General features: G+C 45.0%; 1 protein-coding gene across 1 annotated transcript in view; it reads left to right on the top strand.

Moving 5' to 3' along the window:
• NSG2 (neuronal vesicle trafficking associated 2) overlaps positions 1-18,852 on the top strand; it is a 34,470-nt gene extending 15,618 nt beyond the window's left edge. The window contains exons 4-5 of the mRNA XM_027682747.1: positions 15,254-15,364; positions 16,918-18,852. Coding sequence (XP_027538548.1) covers positions 15,254-15,364; positions 16,918-17,109 — 303 coding nt within the window. The 3' untranslated portion in view covers positions 17,110-18,852. The remainder of the gene's footprint in view (positions 1-15,253; positions 15,365-16,917) is intronic.
• Positions 18,853-24,301: the final 5,449 nt, after the last annotated feature.

Raw genomic sequence — 24,301 nt, forward strand, 5'->3', positions numbered from 1 at the left:
GTCTCCTGGAAATGATCTGTTGGTTTGGGAGCTCCAATAAATAGCATTGTTGATGTTGTAAGTAGTGGTGCCTCACTGGGTATTTAAAACTCAATCCTGCAGCCCTGTAATTTTAAAAAAGCAATCAAGAACATCTCACCCTTACACACTGAGTTAATATATAGCTCATCCACTGCTATGGATAAATCTCATTTCTTCTACTTCTTCTATAGAGTATTTTATTCTTCCTATTGTTGAAATGCCCAACTTGCTGTTGTATTCAGACCTCTCCTTTCATGTATTTTTTCCTCTCCCCTTCCTGTTTTGGGTGCAGTTCTCCCACTGCTCTCTCCCAGAGGCTCCAGCTGGGAGCACAGCCCTGGCAGAGGTGTGAGCTGCCTTCCCCTCCCTGCACACTGGGAGCTGCCAGTGGGAGCTGGGCCTCTTCCTCTGCAGCCTGGCAGCATCACAGTTTCATTTTTAAGCTATTTCCTTTCCCTGAAGTCCATATGATTTTCATTCTCTGCTCTTCAATGTCAACTTATTAATCAGTCAGCCTCCCGTCTAATACTGGATAAGACCATAAACCTCTCCCAACCTGCTTTTCATAAGGCTTCCATGTATCCCATTAAGTTTGTAGTATTATTTCCTGACAAAAGTGAACTAATAGGTAATATTTATTACCTTTTGTACTTTTTTTTTCTTACTGCGCCACATTTTTGTGCCAATGCATATTGTTAGTGAAGTTATTAAAAAATCCTGCCCTCTGGTTATAAGCTGGCCAATTAGCTGGTACTGATGAAATCATTTTACATTTGTTTTTTGTAAGAGGGAATCATAGTAAATACTTAACTTTTATGATCTCAGTTTGGCTACACTTTTAAAAGTTTTGAAAAAGATGATAAAACTGTGATCATCAAACTTTCTTTTTTTGGCTGGTTGCTTTGTATAGGCTTCTAAGTGTGTGGTGTGTTGGGAATACCATCCACAACGTCTTGCTTACATGCTGAGGAAAGTTATGAGCTGGGCTGTTGGTATCTGTACACTGGCAGAAGCAGGGAAATCACCCCATTCAATTCTGCAAGAGAGATGATTTCAGAGAATTTCACAGAATCACTGAGGTTGGAAAAGACCTCCAAGATCATCGAGTCCAACCTTTGACCCATCCCCACCTTGTCACCCAGACCACAGCACTGAGTGCCACATCCAGTTGTTCCTTGAACACCTCCAGGGATGGGGACTCCACCACCTCCCTGGGCAGCCCCTTCCAATGCCTGACAACCCTTTCCATGAAGAAATTCTTCCTGATGTCCAACACGAACCTCCCCTGGCCCAGCTTGAGGCTCTTTCCTCCTGTCCTCTCACTGGTAGCCAAGACCAGAGCCTGACCCCCACCTGACTCCAGCCTCCTGTCAGGTAGAAAATGCTGGAGGGAAAGGCCAACAGCCCATCCAAGTGTAGATGAAGTATAGATGGTCCACTGGTTTGGTGCATTCCGAATGTTTGAGAGCTGTATGGGAAATGATGTACAACTGGTGTGAGTCCACAGCAGTGATAAATTAAGGGTTTTCCTACGGAGCCATTTTGCTTCTACAGCTCTCGTGATCTGTGTGTGAGAAGCAACATCTCAGAACATGGTAGTTGTATGCTGGGGAGAGACAGGACAGTAAGGGGATGCAAAGACATATCCAAGAGGTTCTCTCCTATCTGCTACTGGAGAATACAAAGTGAGATGTCTCATATTTTATTTTTCACCCAAACGGTAGAATTATCATGAATTCAAACAGAAATGTGGCAGACTGAATATCATTAATGAGTGTGTGTATAAAAATGTTGCTGGACTACTTATGCCTGTGCTCCCCACCCACTAGTAACCTTTCTGGAGAGGTTTTTAACATTTTTGATTCAGTCTATGAATTGCCTTTCTCTTCTCTCCACTTTTTGTCAACTGGTATGGGAATATTCTCAGGGAAGAAAGAAACTCTCCCCAAGTTCTTGGGGGTTTTTTTTGAGTCAGGTAGATGGTGACCAGAGGCAGGATCCAGGGAATGGCTGGAGCTGTGTCAGGGGAGGCTTAGGTTGGATATCAGGAAAAGGTCCTTCCCCCAGAGGGTGGTCGGTTCCCCAGGACAGTGGTCACAGCTCCAAGGCTGACAGAGCTCAAGGAGTGTTTGGACAATGCTCTCAGGGACGTGGTGGGATTGTGGGGATGTCCTGTGCAGGGCTCTGATGATCCTTGTGGGTCCCTTCCAACTTAGGATATTCTGTGATATGGAAGAGCAGAATATCTGGGGGAAATTTTGGGACCATGTGAACCTGGAAGCAAAATCCACAGATGCCCTTTATTCTTTCTTTTGGGTATCTTTTATTGAAGAGACTAATGAATTATTAGACAACTTTCTCACATGAACAAGCCAAAGCCAGAATTTAAGCTTATGCATGCATATTTTTCAACCATCCAGAATAGCACAGATCTGAACTCTTTAATTATCATAAAGAAGAGACTGTCCCTAGGCAACGGTTCTTATTCCACACTAGCTCTTCCAGGAATTTGAGATAGCTCCTGCATCTTGTCACATCCCCTAATAGATGAGATTATGATTCTCTATAGCTCAGCACACAGTGTCCTGAAATTTTGACCAATTAGGCTGATTCTTCAGCTGGATGAGTCACTCCATGCATACTTTATAACAAGTGTTTAAATAGTTGTGTGTAGATGGGTTACAAGAAACTGATGTTAAAATAGCATCATGGCTGAGCCATCCATACAGAAAAGAAATTTCTTTTATCGTTTTACTTCTCGACAGAGAAGCAAAGACAACATTTTTCTAAGCTGACTGGCAGTGATTTATAGACCTTGCCTTCTCCAGAGTGTTTATACCTTTAGAGTGTGTTCCTCTCAGAAGTTTTTGAACTGCAAAGATCTTTGCAGTCATGCTATATTCCGAGGCTCCCCAGTCTGAAGAGGAATGGTGCCTGGTGTTTGCCTTTCATTCTGCTTGCTTTGAAGGCAGCTCACGTTCCTCCTATTCTTTGCCATCCAGTGACAACACCGAGGTGCTTTAGAGAAGGTCTGCAAATGTGATGACTCTCTCTATGATTCCTTTGTGGGATGACAGGTCTAACCCTTTGCATCTGAGGTAGGGCTTACTGCTTCTTTTTGCCAGTGATATCCTATTTTACAGCTCATAAGAACAGTCTCTCATATGTGAGTATCATCGTTCCTGTGAGTTTCTGCCCTTATTTCTTTCTCTCAGTACTGAAAAGAGATCAAATGCTCTTTTGCTTTTCAAGCAGATTATCCATCAAATGGAGTCGTGTTACTTCTGGAGAACAGGATTTCCAGGGACTCCTTTTCTCTTCCAGCCAGTCCAGATAACACAGAAATCAACCAGAAGCATTTATTTATTCAAATAGCAGCAGAAATGGTACTGGAGTGGTCTTTAAGTGTAGGGTTATGGAGTATTGGGTTGACACGTGTAACTGCTGGTCCCTTACTGGTTTTACACAAATTGGTCTCTTTATTACAGAAGTAAGTGCACATACAACCAGTCTGAGTCCTTTATCACTAAATGCCACAGAGCTATTCATTATTTTCAGGGAGACAATGATTTAATGGCTGTTAGCTGGGTGATAGTTACCTACCGTAGTTACCTGACTTCACAACTCTTCAATAGTTCTTTCCTTTTCATGGATCATTTTTCTCAAGAAAGTTGAAATTTTCAGTCTTTCAGAGTTGGAATAATTAAACTCTGTACTTGTCTTTAACAGAACAAGTTGGGTGTGGGTGTACGGGGGAGAAGTTGAGATATTTAAGATGTTTTCTTACAAGCAGTTTATCTACCTGGAAAAATCATCTGCAAGTATTGATCATTGCTTCACTGAAGAAGGCTGTGAACTTCATTCTTCTTGCTACAAATTGGCAAGATGCATTTTCAGAGTCACCAGCTGCGTAATCTGTTCCTGTTGAGTGTGCAATGACAATCTATCTCTTATCATTACATCAGCCCTCTCCTCCCTCCACTCTGAAACTGCTCTGACACATGCAGATCCAGGAACTAGCGGATGTAATTATTCCCCACACTTTTCATCAGGTTCTTAAAATATAGCAGAACCCATTCAAATGTTGCTGTTATTGAAATGCTCATACTGAAACAATTATTCTCCTCTGACCTAATGTGAAGGATTTAGAAGAAAATTGGTTTGTGTCCAGCCACACCCTGCAAACCAGACATTGATGCAATAATTGTTCATTATCGAAACCAAGCCAATATCTGAAACACTTGGCTCCTAACTGAGAAGGATTTTTCTGGGCCAGGGCCAGGCCTTGATTTCCTGTTGGTACCAGCTTTGCTAAATGGAAGATGCTTCCTTTGCTTCCCCTACTGGAAGGTGACCCAGCAAACCCCCAGGTAATTCAGTTAGATCTTGTGGGAGGATTCTCTATGACAATTTAGAGGAAAGGAAGGTCCTGGGCGTGTGTGGAGAAAGGTGGGGAGCAGGTCTGGATCATGTTCTTCCCATAGGTAAGATCTGGGACATAAGCACAAGGAGTCTTGTACAGTGTCTTGTGCAGTGTGGTGAAGAATTGGTGTGTGACCTCTGGCCTGTCAAATGCCTGCACCTGAGCACAGCTGTGGGAAACACCTCCTTTCCCTCAAATCCATGCATTTCTCTGCCATCCCACTGTGCCCTTGTTTCTAACAGGCACATCACTGCAGCTGTGTAGGTGGCAACTGTCCCTTGCTCTGCTGCACACACACACAGAGCCCCAAATGTGGCATTCCTCTCTTCCTGCTCCTACTTCCAAAACTCCCCTTCCATGCCCTGGTTCCTGCAAACTTCTCCATGGGGTGTTGTGTTTTCACCTGTAGACCGTTGCTGTATTCTCATAGTTCTTCCTCTGACCTGGAAAGAAACGAATCCCAGGAAAAAAGGTGTGGGGCTTTTCACTGTGCCCATTCAATAGCTAGATAAATTCAAAGTCTCCTATAATTGTTGAGGTACCACAGGGCAGGAGTAACTCATGGAGAAAGGACTCCTCTGAGTATGAGCAGGACAATTTTCTGTACTGCTTTTGAATACTAACAATAACAGTGTTACCATGGTGACTGCCACATCACATCGGTTATCTGGGAGATGCAGAGTGGCTGCTGAAGGATCCCATTACACTCACTAATGTGAGTGGTGCTCCAGGGAGGGAACATGGGCTCATGCACAGAGATTTTTCTCACTTTCATGATAATTGCTGCTGTGGCTGAGATGTTGTTTCCAGGTTGCACAGCACTTGGATGAGCCAATTCGGGAGAAAAAGGGACAAAGCAGAGGAAACCCAGAAAGGTGGCAGGCACAGGGGAGCAGTAGCAGGCACAGGGGAGCAGTGGCAGTAGTGTTGGGGCTGGTGCAGTGCTTTCCTGTTGAAACTTGCATTCAGAGAGGGGCTTGGAGAGGTGTCAATATGAAAGGCTTAATTTGAGTCCCCAGGGAGTGATTTGGAGGCTTATTCCCTCCCTTTGGGAGTTCTCAGCTGTCATCAGGAACCTCCTTTCCCACGGGCTCGGAAGCAGTGGGCATGTTCTTGCGGGGGTGTCAATCAGCTCTCACTGCACCAGAGTCTTCTCAAGACAGTGGTGGAGTCACTTGTTTCTGGAGCCCAAGCTTTGCCTTATCTTTGGAGGTTGAATATTTCCCAGTGCAGTGCAGAGGGTCACAGTTTCTCCTTTCTGAAAAAAACACTGCTCATCCCTGCCTGGCCTTCTGTCTGCTTCTGTCTAATGCAATGTCACACCTGTGTGGATTCAGACTCTCACTTGTGGTGTGTATGCAAGTGAGAAATGTTGCTCATCATCTTTCTGCCTGAGCTCAGAAATCATTCTTCTCCTCTGGCTGTAATGGGAAGAGAAGAGAACAGGTCATATCTGTCCCAGTTGGCCTCACAGGCTGCATGGAGGCAGATTGATGGAGCCATTTGTGATCATCAGTGGCACTTTTGAGCTGTGAGGGTGAACCGAATGTGGATTTGTGGCTCAGCTGCCAGAGAACAGATATTTCTGATCACATCCCCAGGTATGACACTATAAACCCTTCAAGGTTCCCCCTGTGGATTTTGTAAGAGTTCCCAGCTAATACCTGGCTTTCTGGTACAGGCAAGGTCCCAAGAATGTTATGTCCATGTCTAAAACGTATGCAAGAAAAGTATATTTTGATGTAACTACAATGCTCTATAGAACTGGCTTAGGGACCACCTAACAGAGCAAAGAAAAAACCCAAAACTTGGCTTTTATATGAAATGGATCATTCCTTATAATGCATTCTTGTTTTGTATTAGATTTTACAGAAACACACACAGACAGACTTTTTTGCAAAGTCAGGAAAACCCTCCAAAATATATTTTATTTCTGCCATCTGCAAGCACTACCAGAGTAATCAGCTGAAGAGATTTGTTTGTGGATTTGTTTTTTGGGTTTTTTTTTCATTTAATTGATTTTTGGAGAGAAGAAGAAAGTGAATTGTTATGCAGAAAATGTCTAAAAATGGAAGTCACAGAGAATATTCACATGCCTATGGGTTTGTGGGGTAGACCTGCTGGAAACCCTGCTTGTTGGGTAATTTTCTTGTCAGCATTTGAGGTGAAAAGAAAGATGCTTAATGCTGCTCTGGCTAAAGGGACTGAACAGGATAGAGGAGGAGGAGGAAAGAGTTTTCAGCTGATGAAACCAAGGCAAAGTTTATTGAGTGTCATGAAGTGTATTTTGAAGTGCATTTGTAGCCAAACCACTGAATGCTAAAAAAATAAATAGTCAGGGAAGTGAAATGCTTTACTCATACATATTTTTCCATGTAATGTTTCACTCTCTATTTCTAAAGCAGCACCAGCTGTGATTGAATGTTAAACAAACCTGAGCTCCCTCTTGTTGGTACTTGCAGATGTATTAAGCCTGTTGGGTCAGATCCACAGCTAATGGAACTGGCCTCGTGCCTTTGAAGGCATCATAATCAGCTCGATTGTTCATTTTTGTTGTTCGCTTTTAAAAGAGTAGATCTCGTAAGTCATTTGCAGCAATAAAGCTTCGTATTTCTAATTCGAAATGGAAAGGCTTTTAATTCTCGAGTTACCCAGGGGACACTTTGCTCGCCAAGTCCTCACTTTGTCCTCGTATGAAGCACCCACATAATAAGTTTTTTAAGAGAGATGGGTGTACTGGACCATGAATGCAGGCATATTATTAGCTCTGTTTTCTACCCATGATGGTAGACATAGATGCTGAAATACAGGTGAATTTGTTGGCCCTCTTGAAGGAACAGTCTTCCAAGTGATTTTTTTTTTCTTAACCACAAGACTGCACTGAACAAAGAGGTTTTAATTTGTGGAAGCCTGACCTTTGATTTTATTTTATTGATGTCCAAGGGACTGGGGGAAAGATATCTTGTGCCCTGGCATATAAAGTCCTTAAATTATTCTGGGCATTTTTAAATCCAGTCTTCTGTGGTTGATGGTTCATGAGGAAAATGGAAAATCAAACTATAAGAAAATGATGGGAGAGGCAAATACACAAAAAACAGGGCTGGAGGATAAGGCCATTACATCAATACTCAAGTTTGAAATTGTTTTGAAAATTGCCCTGCCTGTGGAAGAAGATAATTTCACAAAGCAAACTCACCTCAGCTTTTCCCTAGAGCCAGCCTGATCCTTGGCCGTGGGATGGTGTTGGTGTTTGGGTAGTTTTGTCCTAGAAAAAGCCAAGATTTGGGGACCTTACATGCTTGCAGCTTTGGGTGGCTCTTTCTGGAGTGTGTGTGGAGCTGGACTTGGGGGTGTGTCAGGTGTCAAAAAAATCAGTGGCAGAGCAAGGAACACAAGCTCAGGTGTGTTCTCTGTGCTAATCCCTGAACCCATTCTTATTCAGGGCTCCTAATGCTTTCCCCACACCAATTCCAACATGAGGGAAGAGGGAGAAGGGAGGATTTTGCATGCAGGAGACTCTTCAGGGGGTTGAGTCTTGCAGGCAAAGATGACTTGATTTATCTTGTATTCCTGTTAATGCATTTAAAAAAGGCCCTTGATGAGCTGAGTTATCCATGGTCATGTCCCACGTGGAGTGACTGGAGGAAATGTCACAGCCAAGGCTTTGCACATGGCAGTGGGAAATGGCAGCATGTCCCTCTGGAGGGGTTGGAGATGATGTTTCTGTCTGCTGCAGTCCCACTAATTGCAAAACCATTGCAAATTAGTGATCTGGGAGGAAGCATCTCCCAGCATTGCTCATCTCCTGAAATGGTATGTCAGGTGTTCTTAGGGCTGTGGGTTTGGGAAGAAAAGCACCTTTATAAGCAGTGTTCTTGGGTCCCCCCACTTTAATTTGGGGTGTTTGCTTCTTTTCTTTTGAAGGTAGCAGAGTCAGACATAGAATGGCCTGGGTTGGAAGGCACTTCAAAGATCATTTAGTTCCCGAGGAAAGGCCTAGGACAGTTGAAAAAGAAAGAAAAAGACCTTTAAACACCTGTATGGTCTGCCAAAAAGGTCGTGTATTTATTTGGTGTTGCTAAAATCAAAATTATTCCGTCTCACTATACCAGCCTATTTGATGAAGGAATTTTTTTATGGCATTAAATGGCAGAAAAGAGAAAGCAAACCAAACAGAGCTTTTTATTTACCCAAGTGGAAATTCACTAATATTCATTGGCAAAAGCATCCTTATTGAAAATGACATTTAGAACTTCCATAAGGAACGGGGGCTTGGAAACCGAGCCATGAATTTTCCATTCAAGGGGTTTGACTTGGCACAGAGAGACGTCATGCAGACCGCAGCTGGCACCAGACACAGTTAAAAAGATCTGAGGCTATTAGTGCCTAAACAGCCACTAGAAATTATATTACATGATGGAGACTGGCTAATATAATTGAGCCAGCTAGTTATTGTGTGCATAATTTAATTATTTGACAAATTGCTTAGAAACACGGTGTTCTCGTTCCACACTCGAGCTGCACTCACAGCTTTATAAAAAGGCACAGAGCAGAGGAATTGCTGGTGGGTACATGGTTATCTCGGGAAATAGATATTTCTTTTTAAGATTAACAAACTTGGAGAGGTTCACTGGTGGTGTTATGGTGGGGTGGTGTGTGTAGGAAGGGTAGAGCCAAATGGGACATGGCTGGGAGAGCAAACTGGCTCGGAGACAGCCAGTTCTGTTACAAGTGGATACCTCTGAGTTGCTCAGAGCTCCATCCAACCTGGCCTTGGACACTTCCAGGGATGGGGAAGCCACAGCTTCTCTGGGCAACCCGTGCCAGGGCCTCACCACCCTCACAGGGAAGACTTCTTTTACTAATGTACCATCTAACCCTACTCTCTGTCAGTTTGAAGCCATTCCCCCCTGTCCTGTCACTCCAGACCCTTGTAGATAGTCTCTCTCCATCTCTCTTATTGGCTCCCTTCAGGTACTGGAAGGCCACAATTAGGTCTCCCCGAAGCTTCTCTTCTCCAGGCTGAATAATCCCAATTCTCTCAGCCTTTCCTCATAGCAGAGGTGCTCCATCCCTCTGATCATCTTGGTACCTCCTCTGGACTCACTCCCAAGTCTGTGTCCCAGCTGGGCCCCCAGAGCTGGAGGCAGCTCTGCAGGGGGGTCTCACCTGAGAGGGGGGGGTCTCACAGTGCCCACACTGTGGGATCAGCCCAGGAGCAGATGTGAGATGTTTCTAATCCCATCCTCATGGATGGTGTTCAGTGTCCTCATGAGAATTTGGGGCCAAATTTTTTCATGGTTATGAATTCTAAGATACAGGACCAAAAAAACCCATCCACAGTAAAACTTCCTGTAAGAAGCCTCGCAGCACTAAGGAGCATTTTCCCATAACCCTGAACATTTAGATACATGACTAAGGACATTTCCCTCTCACAAAGCATCACCTTAAAATGCTTCTTGAGAATCTGGACACCATCTGGAATAAAGCTGTGCTGTAATAATAAAGAACAAATCCTACATCTTCTTGAACAGTACTAAGCAAATCTGAAGACCCAATTGTGTCACTTTTTCTCAGTTAGCCTTTCAAAATTTCAGAGGTGAAGCTGTTGCCAGAAGATCAGCAAAATCAGCAACTTATTACAAAAACATTCTAAACAATGGAGAATGAAATGTCATCTTTAAAGAAGTGCAGTCAAATCATTTTTACCATCAGGATGCATCAGGCTTTGTAACAGGGTGCTGGGCGAGGCACCGCACCAGTTCTTCAGGTTTGAACAGTGGGGCAGCTCTTCCTGAGCTGTATTTCAGACTCCTCATCCCCCTGCTCGATCCATCTGAGTGTCCTCTCAGCCTGTGGCTCCCTCCCTGCCTACATACCTGAGTTTTCTTGGAATAGCAACCTGGATTCAAATGATGGGGTGGTTCACACTTGGAGTTCATCCTGGAATACAGTTGGGAGGCAGCCAGGATAGCTGGATCTGGGAGCTGGGAGGTGCTCCTGAGTCTTTCACTTTAGCTGTAGCTTTCCTGTCGAGATCTAATGGTGTTGATCTTACATCTGATTATCAGCTGGAAGAAGTTATGGGATGAAGGGGAGAAAATTACACTCCTGAGTTTTCCACTGTCAAGCAGAAATCCTTAAAATGGACGCACGAGTGTATGGATGTATATTGGGATGCCCGTGGGGGATTCTGTGGGGGTTTTTTTAGCTTGAATGCAAGTTAACTGGGTTGTCAATGGTTAATGGTTGAACTCAATGATCTCAGAAGTCTTTCCAACCTTAATAGAGAAAGACTTTACAGGGACATGCAATGACAGGACAAGGAGCAGTGGCTTCAAAATTGAGAGAGAAAGAAGAAAGTGAGTAGGGATAGATTGGATATTAGGAAAAAATTCCTCCCTGGGAGGGTGGTGAGACACTGGCTTGGGTTGCCTGGAGAAGCTGTGGCTGCCCCATCCCTGGAAGTGTTCAAGGCCAGGTTGGACAGGGCTTGGAGCAACCTGGTCTAGTGGAAGGTTTCCCTGCCCTTGGCAGGGGGTTGGAACTGGATGACCTTTGAGGGCCCTTCCAATCCAATGATTCTATGATCAGGAATAAAAATGTAAAAACCTTGCAATGGAAAAGGATATTGAATAAATACCCTGCTTTTTGGATGTGGCTTTCTTGCCTGGTTGACTTTTAAATACAGCTTTGCATTGTAGTGAGAGAGGGAAAAAAGGGAATCTTTGATGAAAAAAAATTTTGGGCAGCTGATGAAATCAAAGAGAGCAGAAAGGATGCTTCCATGGGCAGCATGAAAGCCAGGTTATCTCCCTGGCACAAAAGTTAGTGGCAACTGATGTCCTGTTGCCTGATGAGGATGGATCTTTTTATTCATCCATGCTGTTGTGATAATGCAACGTGTTCTTCATCTGTGGGGAAGAGGGGAGGAACTAAGGCCAGTGTGCTGCTGTTGATGGCAGGTTGACATCATCGTTCATGGATCTTTCCACATTTTGGGAGTATGGGGAGTTTTTTGGTGTGATAATGATGTTCTCTGTTCCAGCAGACACACCCCTCTTAAGGGAACCTTTGGGAATCATGTAAGATTTTGAGGAGAGGGCAGGCAAATTCCCCCCTTCCTTTACCCACTCGAGCAGTGACACATGACAGATTCATGCCTGCAGCACTTCTAGGTTTTATCTGCTCACTAAATTTTATTTCCCCTCTGTGAGTGTTTATATTGCTTAGAGACTGCCAAGGTTCGTGTTAATCATAAAAAAAAAAGTGGAGGTTTATTAGGTATTGCAGCTCTGTGATTCTTTGGTTTTTGAATGTTAATGAAGCTTTGTATGCTCTGGAATAGCTGGAGAGGTGGATCTTAGCTCTGGCGTGGCAAAATATCTGAGGGTGGATTTTTCTTCCCTTTCCTCTGGGTTTTAACATCTTACATGACATTTCATCCAGAGCAATTTTACACCATGCATCATCATGTGTAATATTGTCATGCTGTAATTTTACAAGTGTATGAAAGGCAGGAGGAGGGTGAGGATGGGCTCAATTACACCCTGGAGGGAGGGGAGGGCTCCACGGAAGGACCTGCTCCTGGGACAGAATGAATTGGATGTCAGCACTTTGCCAGAGCAGAGCGACAGAACAGAGGGGAATTTATTATTTTTAGGGACTCAGTGGGCAGACAAGGGGAAAGGAACCCCTCAAATTGCAGTTCTAATGGTCATTTCCATAGGCTGGGCATGTACGTGGGATTCAACAAAAGAACGGACATTCATTCTCACTCCAGACAGCTCAGTTCTGTCTTCTGCTGAAGGCTGGGTTTCAAGCAACATTTCTTTTTTCGTTGTACATTGTATTTGGGGCAGAGTAGCCAAACTGGAGAGCTGAGCATTTCTTTTTTTTCTGAATTTCTAGCCAGGGCTGCCCCTGAGCTTTGGCTTTGGTAGAACAAAATGTGCTTCTGGCTTTAGTGCCTCCAGACTGACCTCAGAGGAGACTCGAGTCATTGTCATCGTTGTGTTGGTACCTACATTGTAATTAGAGGAAGTACCAGGCCTGACACACTCCCCTCTTAAATGGAGAGGAGTTGATGGACATTTATTCTGTGCTCTTCCACATTGGTCTGCCAGAGCAGGGATGTGATGACTCTTTATAGGGAGGGGCCTTTTTTTTCCCATTCTCCTGCGGGAAAAAAGTAGAGAGTGCTGGCATTGTTAATCCACAAAGTCTCTTCTTTTGACTATACTTTTCCAAAGTGACTTTTAACAATTTTTTCAGGTGTAATATTATTTCTTCTGGGGATGAGAACTCGTGAAATTACATTTCCATCTTCCTTGAATCCAGCTGAGACTTCTTCCTCTTTATCACCATGAAAAAAGACATGACTTCCCCAGGTTGGGAACCCAAGACTACCATAAAACTGGTCTGAAATATTTCTGTTCAACCCTGTGGGCATTGATAGAGTGGAGGTGGATCCCAAATTTTTTTGGTCAGAGTAGTGCAATTCATACAACTATACTCCTTTTCCACCAGATCCCTCTCCAACACTCCAGGACTCTCTTACACATGTTCTCTTACGAGATCCAGCAGTAAGTGCTTCTCCCTCTGTAGCTGCCTTTTGCTTAATTGACCCATTTTGCAGCAGATTAGGCCCCAAGGAGGAGGTTAATACAAGCAGTAATTCTAAAAGGCAGTTTGAGGCTTCAGTGAACTGTTCATCATTGGAGAAGCCTGTTAGCCCCTATCTTCTTACCTTTTTACACTATAATACTCTGACTTAACAATGAACTTAGGAATCTCTCCTGCTAGATAGAGTCTCCACACCTCTCTCTTTCCTGAGTTTTGACCTGGACAGGATGGGTAAGATTTAACACCGTGCATACAGATTCACCTTCTCTCTTCCTTTTTGTCTTAAGAATTGTAGCCCTGGACCTTCCAGTAATAGTGCCAGTGTGCTGTGTGCAGTGTAGGAATACATCTCACCAGGCAGTTCATCTTTCTGTGGGGTTGGTGAGAAGACTCTTTCCTGCCCTGCAAGCAATTACAGTGGCCCCTTGAGTCTGTGCAGGATTGCATGTCCCACTGCTCCCAGCACTGCAGCTGCTGTAATGATCAAGGGGGAGAATTAAAGCAAATTTCAGTGTGAACCAATATTAAGCAATTAATACATATTTATTGATATAATATTACATAATGTTATAGTTATAAAAATAACATTATGTTGGTGAATTCTGAGATGTGGCCAGCTTGCTGTTTATTAGCTGCTATTCCTGTCAAGCCTGTCCACTGTCCTGTAGGAATTATCACTGTGTTTTCCCCACTTTCTACCATCATCTCTCCTATACATTAGGCAAGGAACAACTTCTGTCTGTACCTATTATTCAATTACCTTGAACACCCATACCAGAAAATACAGAAGATTGTGACATAACTGTAACAACAACAGGGTAAATGAAACCTGAATGACTGGATGGAGCTGAAAAGTGTGTGGCTTTTCCTTGCCAGGGCAGTAAATGACACCGATGCCTTTAGTGCAGGTCGCTGCTGATACTGGAATGGGGGCATGATCTGGGGGATGAGCACACACATGGAATGGTGGCAGCATTCCTGCAGGCAGGGGCATTAGCCAGGGTCAGGCACACAGTCCCTGCCACATCCTACCACTGAAGTTCTCTTGGTGGATGGATTTTGGTGAGACTGGGGAAAATTTGCAGCGCTGGGCTCAGCTTCTGGTGCCATGGTGAGAAAGTGGAATTCTGAAGCAAACAGATTGAGCCTGTGGGTAGGAAAAACATCCTGCAAAATCCGTGCTGCTGGTGCACCCACCTCTAATTTAGGCAGTGGAAGTCCAGAGCCATTTATGCTGCATTCACAGAATTATGAGACCAGGAAAGCTTTGGGGAAGGGAAGAACGTGAGTGCTTTACAGACCCTTGCTCAGTCTTTAGGGAATACACAGCTCAGCAGAAATCAAGGGTCAGGGCCTCAGTCCAGACACGGAATAGGGGCACAAAACTTGCTTTTGAATGAACTATTTGGAGGGACCTGGAAGGGCTGGAGAGAAGGGAGCTACAGCAAAGAAACAGAATGGTGCAGCGAGGTAACCTGCTGGGAATGAGGAGAGGGGGAATTTTTGAGCCCTAAAATGGGTTTTGTGTCTGATACCTCCAACACCAGCATCTGCTCTTGGACATCATGTGGGATTTCCATGCTGGGTTTTGTCAGTGGTTGGGATATTGTCCTTTTACAGCTTTGAGAAATAGAGAAGGATTCCCTTTCTCCCTCCCTTCCTTCTGCAAGGCACAATTTGCCCTTGTTTAATCACCCAGAAGGCACAAATGGATATGTGCTACAAAGGCCTCATTCCTCCTCTCTGCTTACCTGCTTCTGTCTCAGAAAAGCAGGATCTTCCGGGGTTATAAGGCAGTTTGTCCACACAGACCAAACCCCAAATGAAAATTCTGGCTGCTGGGGGGTCTTGTTGGGCCAGCAGATGATGACATTGGTGCAACAGCTAAGAGCATGGGAACACAAAGCCATTGAGGACAACAAATGCTTCAGCAAAATCCATACATTTGCAAGGGGTTAAATGCAGGAATGTGCAATCCTGAAAGTGTATGAGGGAATGGGAATAAAGTGAGAATTCAGGGCTGTTGGATCCAGCATTCATTCAATTACCATGCTTAGTTAAGTACTGCACAGTGCAGTGAAGGCTGCAGTCTGTTAGAATGTCTGTTCCTATAAGTCATTTAATTATGAGGTTGCTCATATGCCATTTTAACATATGTAGAGTAACATTATCCCTCTTTTGTAGGTCACTATTCTCATCAGCCTGGCTCTTGCATTCCTTGCCTGCATAGTGTTTCTTGTGGTGTACAAAGCCTTTACTTACGACCACAGTTGCCCAGATGGATTTGTTTATAAGGTAAGAAACTTCAGATGGATGAATTGCCTGAGCTAATGACAGACTCTAATTGACTACATGGTTACAGTCCAGTCTCCTTTTTTTGACCAGGCCAAACAGAGCATTTGGCAAGAATGTGTTGAAATGGAAAAAGTGTTATGGGAAATGTGGATGTGCATCTGCCTCCATCAGCTACTGTTACACTGTAATTGTTGGGATTAGCATTTGGTGAACACTACAGACAGATGTTCAGGAACAATCCCTCATATTTGTGAATGGATTTATTGCAGCTGGAATCCTGCCTTTGCTTCCCACACTTTCAAGTAGCTGAGGTTTACTGGCGTACATTTTAATGCAAAGCAAACTCCTGGAGTGCTGACACATGTGTCCTTTGTGAAAGAAATCCAGATTTGCCCAGATATAGTTCACTTTTAGGTGCTTTCAAGCCTCTATCAAGAACAAAACCATGTAACAATTGCTAAAACCCCACTGCCCAGTGATTTTATATTGAATATTCAGAGAGAACTATTTGCCTGGTCTGTTGAGATTAAAAAAAAAAGTTTGCAAAATAATTCACTGACTCCTCACTGTGAATAGACTCATAAACTCACAGGAGTCTTGACCACACTAGGAATGATCTGTAGGCTGGAAAATAGAGTAAGATGTTGGTGTATTAGTCATTGTGAATTATTCACTTAGGTTATATAAAAAGGGAGAATTGGGATTGTTCAGCCTGGAAAAGAAAAGGCTTTGGGGTAACCTAATTGCAGCTTTCCAGTACCTGAAGGGAGCCTACAAGAAAGATGGAGAGAGACTATTTACAGGGGAATGTAGTGACAGGACAAGGGGGAATGGCTTCCCACTGACAGAGAGCAGGGCCCCATCCCTGGAAGTGTTCAAGGCCAGGTTGGACAGGGCTTGGAGCAACCTGGTCTAGTGGGAGGTGTCCCTGCCCATGGCAGGGGTTTGGAACTGGATGATCTTTAGGGTCCCTTCCAACCCAAACGATTTCATGGTTCTATGATAAAAATGAAGTTTGGACAGTCATGAATTTCAGAATCAGAATCAAATCTGCACCTCCGAGCAAAGCTGGCCCGTTGGACTGTGGTTGCTTCTATTCCTGACCAAGGTGCTCATCCCACAGGTCAGGAGAACACCCTGCAACAGAGCAGCTCATATGCTGCTTGCTCAGCCTCAGCCTGTCCTCTCTGCTTGTCTGAGGATTAATTCTGGACTTGAGTCTACAGAGCTTTTGGTCCAGCACATGAGCAGAGCTGCTCAGCCAGCCCTGGCTGGCCCCCAGCAATGGGCCTCAGTCTCTGTGCTTGTCAGTAACACACCAAACCTTCCCTACACAGCCCCATTTCCCATCCAGGGCTGAAACCAGCCTGCCATCAGGGTTGCCAATAGCAACAGGTTTTGAAGGCTGCTGCCCGACTTGGTGCATTCCCAGGGGCAGCGAAAGGCAACTGCAGCAAGTCTGAGTCAAACATCCTCCATGCAAACAGCCAGCCATGAGATTTTGGAAAGAGGCTGCTGGGGTCACTCTGCTTTTGCTTTCTCCCCCTCCCCAGCACAAGCGGTGCATCCCGGCCTCGCTGGACGCCTACTACTCTGCACAGGATTCCAACTCCCGGGGCAGGTTCTACACCGTCATCAGCCACTACAGCATGGCCAAGCAGACCAGCTCCCGGGCCGTATCGCCCTGGATGTCCTCGGGATCCGCAAACCACGAAGCCAAGGCTGCCAAGACAGAAGGTCATTAAAGGGAACGAGTGGTGGTGGGCAAAGAGGGAGGGTGGGGGGACAACACCGTGTCTATACTGCTCTAGCTGAGCGTGCCGTGCCACCAGCACGGCAGGAATAAATAAAACCCAAGTGCAGGAGTCATCTTAATGGATATTTCTTTTCGTGCATTGTTCTCGTTGATTTGTAACCGAGTCGAGCTCTTGTACAAAGGCATGTTTGATGTTGACTGTACCTTAACGATGTAAAAATATTTTTAAATCATTGCTTAACTATTTGTTAGAAAAATAAATTAAAAAACAAAAAAAGCAAATTAGGTAAACAGCCAGAGAGGATAAAAGCAGCAAAGAGAATCATGCAAAGTTTTGTCATCGCTGGAAAGCTGCGACAGAGGCTCAACATGCAGTGAAGGAAGAGCTGAAATCCTTTCAAGAGGGGGTGGAAAGAACCCAGTACAAAGACATTATGATGTTGTTTAGTTGCCAAAGGGGGGATATTTTTCTGTCAAATTGAATTTAGTGTCAGTGTTCATTCGCTGATAGAGAAATACAGGCATCCCCTCGTCCCCCAAACATAGACACGTGCAAACACACATGTGCCCACACCCCTGTGCAGTGGCCCAAGTAAATCCAGAAAGATCTCCACATTCCTAATGAGCCACCACAGTGCTGGTGATCCTGGCTGGGCTCTGAGGCTGAAATCCAATTGCTGTTTGGACATGGAGCAGGATGGAAGCAGGCAGAGGCTGCTGCAGTGAAATCATGAACATACTTTTGAGCACAGGACTCAAGAGTCAGGAGATCAGGGCCCTACTGCTTCTGGCATACGTTTCCTGCATGACCTTTGGCAATTCCATGAGGCTTTGTCCTTTGGGACCTCTCTCCTGAGAGTTACCAAGAGACAAAGAAATGCCATTATGATTTGAGGAGCCTCTCAAAAGTGGTGATAGTATAGAACAGTATTAAGCCTCTAACTTTCAGCCCCTAGTTTTCTCTCACCCATGAAATGCGATGCTCCTGCTTCCCTCCTTCAGCTTCAGATACTTCAGCATTTAATGTCGTTCCAGGTCACTAGAGAGGGGTGGCTGTAGCTCTAGAGTACAAGGGTCTGTCTGCTTGCAAACACAAACCAGATCCCAAGCTTAATCCAGTCCTGAGCAGTGTAAAACATCATCTCCCACAAATTTAGTGGAGACTGGTGGGATTTTAAGAAACCCCAAGGATTCTCTTTTTTTCAGAGCTGCAAGCCTTTGCTGCAGAGCAGCTCTGCTCCTCAGGAGCACAGGCAGGGAGAGCCGAGCAGCAGTAGCAGGGTGCATAGGTTCACATTTGACTAAGGCTGCTTTTTCAGATTCGTGGCTAGACTGGGATGGAAATTAGGAACTGGCCCCTTTTCCCCCCGCATTGGGCAGTTTTGTCCTCATTGTCACGTACATAGACAGTAGGCAGTGTGTGAGGGCAGAACTCCTCAGTCCTAACAGGCATCATGATAAATAACTGTATAGTGTAGCTAAAAATGTAGTGCCAAATGCCATCGTCTGATCTCCTCTCCTCCCTTCCCTTTCCACCTGTAAATTCATTTCTCACTCAAAATGTACAAACCACCCCCTCCACCAACAACCCAAACTCCAGCAGAACCACTGAACAGTTTATAATTTTGTGGTGTATTTTTTGTCAGTAGGTAGCAGAGACTGAAGTATTTTTTGGTGTAATTCTTGAACTTTTCTGACGGGATTAAAATAAAGCTAGATGTGACTGAGCGTCTCCGTGGCTCCAGCAGGTTTGTTTGGCTCCTCGTGCCCTGGGCTGGGAGGTGGTGGGTGGTGAGAGGTCTGAGTGGTGCTGAGCAGAGGCTGCACCCTTGCACCAGAACAAAGGTGACTCTGGCTTTCAGGAGGCATATTCTTGAGGCATTCTCATTCCCTGTGTTCCTGCCCATTTTTCAGTTGCAAATAGAAAAATAGTCATGAAGCTGATCTTCTGCTGTGATTTTTTGCTTTACAGTGGACCTTCCCTTCTTTCCCATTTTAAAACCAGTGGATGATAGGAACTGTGCCTGGGAGCAGTGTCTCTTTTGCCATCTGCTCCTGGTGCTGCTTCATAGGAAGGGCTGTTAGAAAAAGGAGCGCTGCAGGGAAGTCCAGCAGAAAAAGAGCCATGGCTGAACTTTGGAAAAGTTGAGCTCTGTATCCAAACTCTGCAGCTTGGTTTGTAACAAAACCACAACTATATTCATCTCACATGGTTCGGAAAGCAGATTGTATTTCCTCAAATCCTTCAACTCTTCGAAATGAAATGATACCCTGGCATTAAATTGACTCATTCCCAAAGGCTAAAGAACATTTTATAAAACCTTTGGATGGCTTTCCTTCCAAAAAAAAAGTGTATTCAGAGTTGTGAAATTGAGCTACCATAGGAGAGGAATCACTCTGGTGTTAGAGGTCACTGCTGAGTACTTGTAAAATGTATTAAAAAGGATCCAGTGCTTTGCAGGATTGAGTCAGAGGATAATTTGACCATGGATTTCTATTGCCAGTTTCCCAGTAATACTCTAACTGTACGTTTACTTTAATCGAAAAAACCCAGGAATCAAATAATTTGAATTAAAAGGTTCTAGCTTCTATTAGATAAGTGAATCAGTGGGGATAACCATTCCTATTTAATAAGGGAAGGATCAAAATCTGTATGGAGCAGAATGAAAAAAAAAAGACCCAAGAAAGACTCATGGGAGAGCAAAAGAAACCAAACAACTCAACTCCAGCTGCAAATTTCATCACTGTGAATGTTCTTATTACAGTTTCTGTACAAACTGCAGTAGAGCTTCCAAGATCAACCATGTATTTTAATCACAGTTACAGAGAGAGAGAGAGAGAAAATTGGAATTGTAGTACATCATCTTATTATTTCAGTCTTTAAAAGCCTCCTTCAAGGTTGATCATATGTTTCAATGCTGATTAAAGTAGCGTGTTGGTGATAGCACAGACTCATCCTGGCTGTCATCTCTCTGTGGAGTCTAAAGCTCTTGATGGGCTCTAGAGAACAGTGTTTTTGTGAGCTGGTGTCTGGGTGAGGGCTCAGGCTCAGCTCTGAGTGGTACTGATGAATAAGAGCCTCCCCTGTGCTTCTGCCAACATCAGCTCCAACCTCTCCATCTGTGACTGACCCTGGTGAAGCAGGAGTCCCTTTGGGCAATATTCTCCATTATATTAGAGTGCTACAGTGGGCTCAGAGTATGAATTCCCCACCAAAATATGCTTGTGGACCACTGGGACTGGAAGAGTTGACAGTCATGCAGGGGTGGGTGCCTGGACTGTTTGTTTGTCCTACTGGAGTGGTAGGAAGGGTGGAACAAGAAGTGTCAGCACTGAAAGAGCTCATCTTGTGGGGAAAGGGCATCCTGAACAGGCAGCAATCCTGTGGAATGACTGGCAGAACACGTGGAAAACAAACCCCAACTTTACTAAAGGTGTGGTGATGCCATAGTGGGAACTCAGCTGCTCCCAGTCTCGGCTTGGGAAGTGAAGGAAGAAACTATGGCTATTGGAGCCTGAAAAAGACTGGAAGCAAGAGAAAACGAGATTGCCACCAGCCAAGGCATGGAAGCAAGAGTTGCTTTTCTGCTGTAACCCAGTGACCCTAAAACGCTGCATCCTGCTTGACTGACACAGACTGTCTTGTTTTGGAAAAGCCGCCCATTGTTGCTCCAAACTTCTGCTGACTGCAGGGCCCTGAGGGGAACTCCAGTCATCTTGGACTGCCTGCAAGAACAGGGTGAGGAAAGGAGGTGCCAGTGACAGGACCCCAGGGCTGGGGGGGCTCACTGCCAAAACAGGGTTTTGGAGGTGACTTGGGGCTTTGGATCTAAACACAGCTCAAGGTGCTGCCAGAGCCTCCGGTTCCAGATCAGAAAAGTAACATTCCCTGTCCCTTTACGTGTGATTTTTTTTTATTCCCTTTATCCCCCTCCGTGCTTGCCAGCTGTTTCTGGTTTGTAATAATACTTCCAGTGATAAGTGTAAGGGTCACGCACTGAACTGTCTACAATCACATTTTATACGATTAGTCAGGGTTTTTTTAAAGCACCCTAATTATTACAGTCAAACCGGATTAAGCTATTCCTCTAATAGATTTTCAGTTCCTGTAAAATAGGCCAGGGAAAATGACTTATAGGAAGGGATGGGGGAAGAAAAGGCTCTTTTCTTCCATCTCTTTGGCCTTTGCTTTTTTAAATTGCCAGCAGTGGCAGGGGCACTACAGGGATCCCACGGGGAACACTGAGTGCCCAGCAAAGTTGGGGGTCTGTGTCACTCAGCTCCCCTGCTCACCTGGACTGGTGCCCTTTGAGGGGCAAAAGAGGTAAAATCCTTTTGTTTGAGAATGTTACTTTACTCAGGAGGGTGGATGACAAGTCATTTGAAAGGTCGTGGGTTGCTCCCTCCTGGAAAATAATCCCTGGTAAGCACAGGAAGGATGGGAAGTGCAGTGGTGTTATGCCTGACCCGCTCCTCGCCCGGGAAAGGCTGGGCAGGATTAGTGCTGAAGAGGCTTTTGTCCTGCAGCAGCCAGATGATGATTGGGAAAAAGAGAGAGGACATGGAAAAGCCTCTTAACAGCAGGTTACACAGTTCATCCTGGCTTGGCCAGTGCCCTGACATGACGGGATTGCCTGAGCCTGATCCCACTGCCGCAGCAGGACCCATCTGCTGGGGATGTGGGATGTGCATCACGTCCCTCCACCGAGGGCTCTGGGGAGGGGGCAGAAACAATCTGCCCTGTGACTTCCCTTGCTGATAACACAGAGCGTGAGCACCACTGGGGTGAGCAGGAAGGAAAACGCTGCAAACTGAGCAGCCAGTGATGAAATATTTGCACCATGTGGGCAGTGGTGTTTTAGGCGAATGAAGGTGTGGAGCTTTGCCCCGTGGCAGTCGGGGATGGATGGTGGCATTTTCCTCACTGCTCCCCAGCCCTCCTCCATCAGCAGGGCTTGGGGAAGGCCAGTGTTTGCCAGCTGCAAATGGCCAAGGAGAATCAGCCCTTTGCAGTCCCAGGGGCTACAAAGAGCCACACTGATGCCACGAGGGGCTGCGAGGTCACAGCGAGCCCAGCTCTCCTCTGGAGCCCACAGGTCCAGGCCCGCAGGTTGCACAGTGCAAATCCGAGGGAGGATTTGCTGGAGGAAGAGGAGCAATCCCAGCAGGAATTCCAGCTTTGCCAGAAGCTTCCCAGCCACTGCTGAATGTGGTGGTGGCACTTGGTGCCTGCAGGGGCTGTTTCTGGGGCTCCACCAGTGCCATGTCCCTGCTGGGTCAGTGTGCAGCTCCCCATGGCCTGTGGACAGCCCCCAAATCCAAGCTCACAAGCCTTGCAGTCACTAAATATCTTCTTCATATCTCACCTGGAGCAGGGCCAGCACAGGTTGCCTGTCCCTGTGTGGTGGAAGCAGCTGCAGCAGCCCAGGGTTCTGCAAAACACTCACTTGCTCCCAGCCCCTCCGGTTGTGGCCACATTTCAGTGGTGGGTAAATTGATTTCTGTGTATATTTTGTATGCCAGGTTATTGCAATTACTCTTCAGGATCCTTTGGGATGAAATGCTATTATAGAGATGAAAGCTCATTAACAATAAATATAAAGGGTCAAAACTCCCCATAAAAATGTATTAGAAACAGATTCTAGTTTGGAAATGTAAATATAGCATTTGGCAGCAGTCCGGACTGGCTAGTCTGGTGTGCAAGACAGCTTAATCCACTGGGAAGATGGGGCTATTTTTATAGCAGCCATTTGAATTACTGTGTGAATTATGGAGTTTTGGCTCACTGTAAAAACAACTTCTGCCTACCATCAATTAAAAAAAAGGAATTGTTGCAGGGTGGGGGGGAGGAGGAATGAGATGATTTCTTCTGCTAAAAGTAGCATTTTTGTAGTAGAGCTGGAGAATCCTTGGGAATTTACAAGTTTGAATGTTAAAGAAAAAGAAATATAGGTGAAGGGAATTTTGAAATGACGGTGGTAGAAATGAAGGTACCTAAACAGTGAAACACCCCCCCCATCTTTTCCAGATATGTTTTCATAAATTCAGTTAATGATGTGGTCATTGTCCACCCAACACGTGGCTGGGGGGAGGCACCATGGTTGTTTCTGTGCTCCTGCCACAGGAGTGGATCCATGGGGATGGCAGTGGTTTGGGGATAGGGATTGCTCCACACGTCTCAGCAGGACCAGCATTCAAACACCCCCTCAACAGCTCTGGGGTGACAATGGCTACAAGCAGGTTGCAGGGTGCAGAAGCTCATCTGAGTGGAGTTTTAGTTTGATACCTCAAGTAATGGGTATTTCAGGGGAACCATTTTCTCAGTCTGATCCCCAGGCTGAAGGTCTAGGAAAGAACAACAGAGGGAGAGAAGTGGGTTTATGATTTTTGCTGAGGAAGAGGCATTGTCAGCAGAAGTGGCTCCCGTGGGGCTCCAGCACCGCTGTTCAGGCTCCAGTTCATGGAGGTGTTGCAGTCACTTGGCGTTTAAAGATGTACCATTCCCTCCTTGCTCCATGTTATCCCTGGAGAAGGCATTTTTCTGATGGTTTTGATCAATTGGCATAATCACTGAGACCCTAAAATGAGTAATTAAGATGTTAAAGTCTTTGATTCATACAAATTACATTAATCTCTGCATGCTCCACATCCACCCTGTCCCCCCTCCTTGCAACCTACCCCACGATCTGCTCACTTCTGTCTTGACCTTGCTTAAAAAAATATCAGTGAAGCTTTTTCTTAAAAAAAACAACTAAGACATGGCACTTTAACCTCCTCAAACTAAATAAACAAAGAAGGGGTGAAAAATCTATTCCATGCCTTATTCAGCTCTGGGTTTATTGCTTTTCCCTGCTGCATTCAATCTGCACAGCAGTGACTGCCTATAAAAAAGGGATGCCTGGCTGTCTCTTCAGCCCTTTTATTTCCAGTAATATTTTGCATGTACATGATGGAGAAGCTGTTGATGTTTGTGCAGGCACATATTAATGTGTGCCATGGGCAGGGACACCTTCCACAAGACCAGGTTGCTCCAAGTCTTGTCCAGCCTGGCCTTGGACACTTCCAGGGATGGGGCAGGGGAGTGTGAAGGGTAAAATCTTATATTTCATAAATATATATATACATATATATGCATATATATATCATTAATATTATTATCTCTTCAAGGCACATACAGCCAT

Source organism: Neopelma chrysocephalum, unplaced genomic scaffold (genome assembly GCF_003984885.1).
Source record: "Neopelma chrysocephalum unplaced genomic scaffold, ASM398488v2 Primary Assembly neopelma1_63, whole genome shotgun sequence".
Taxonomy (NCBI): domain Eukaryota; kingdom Metazoa; phylum Chordata; class Aves; order Passeriformes; family Pipridae; genus Neopelma; species Neopelma chrysocephalum.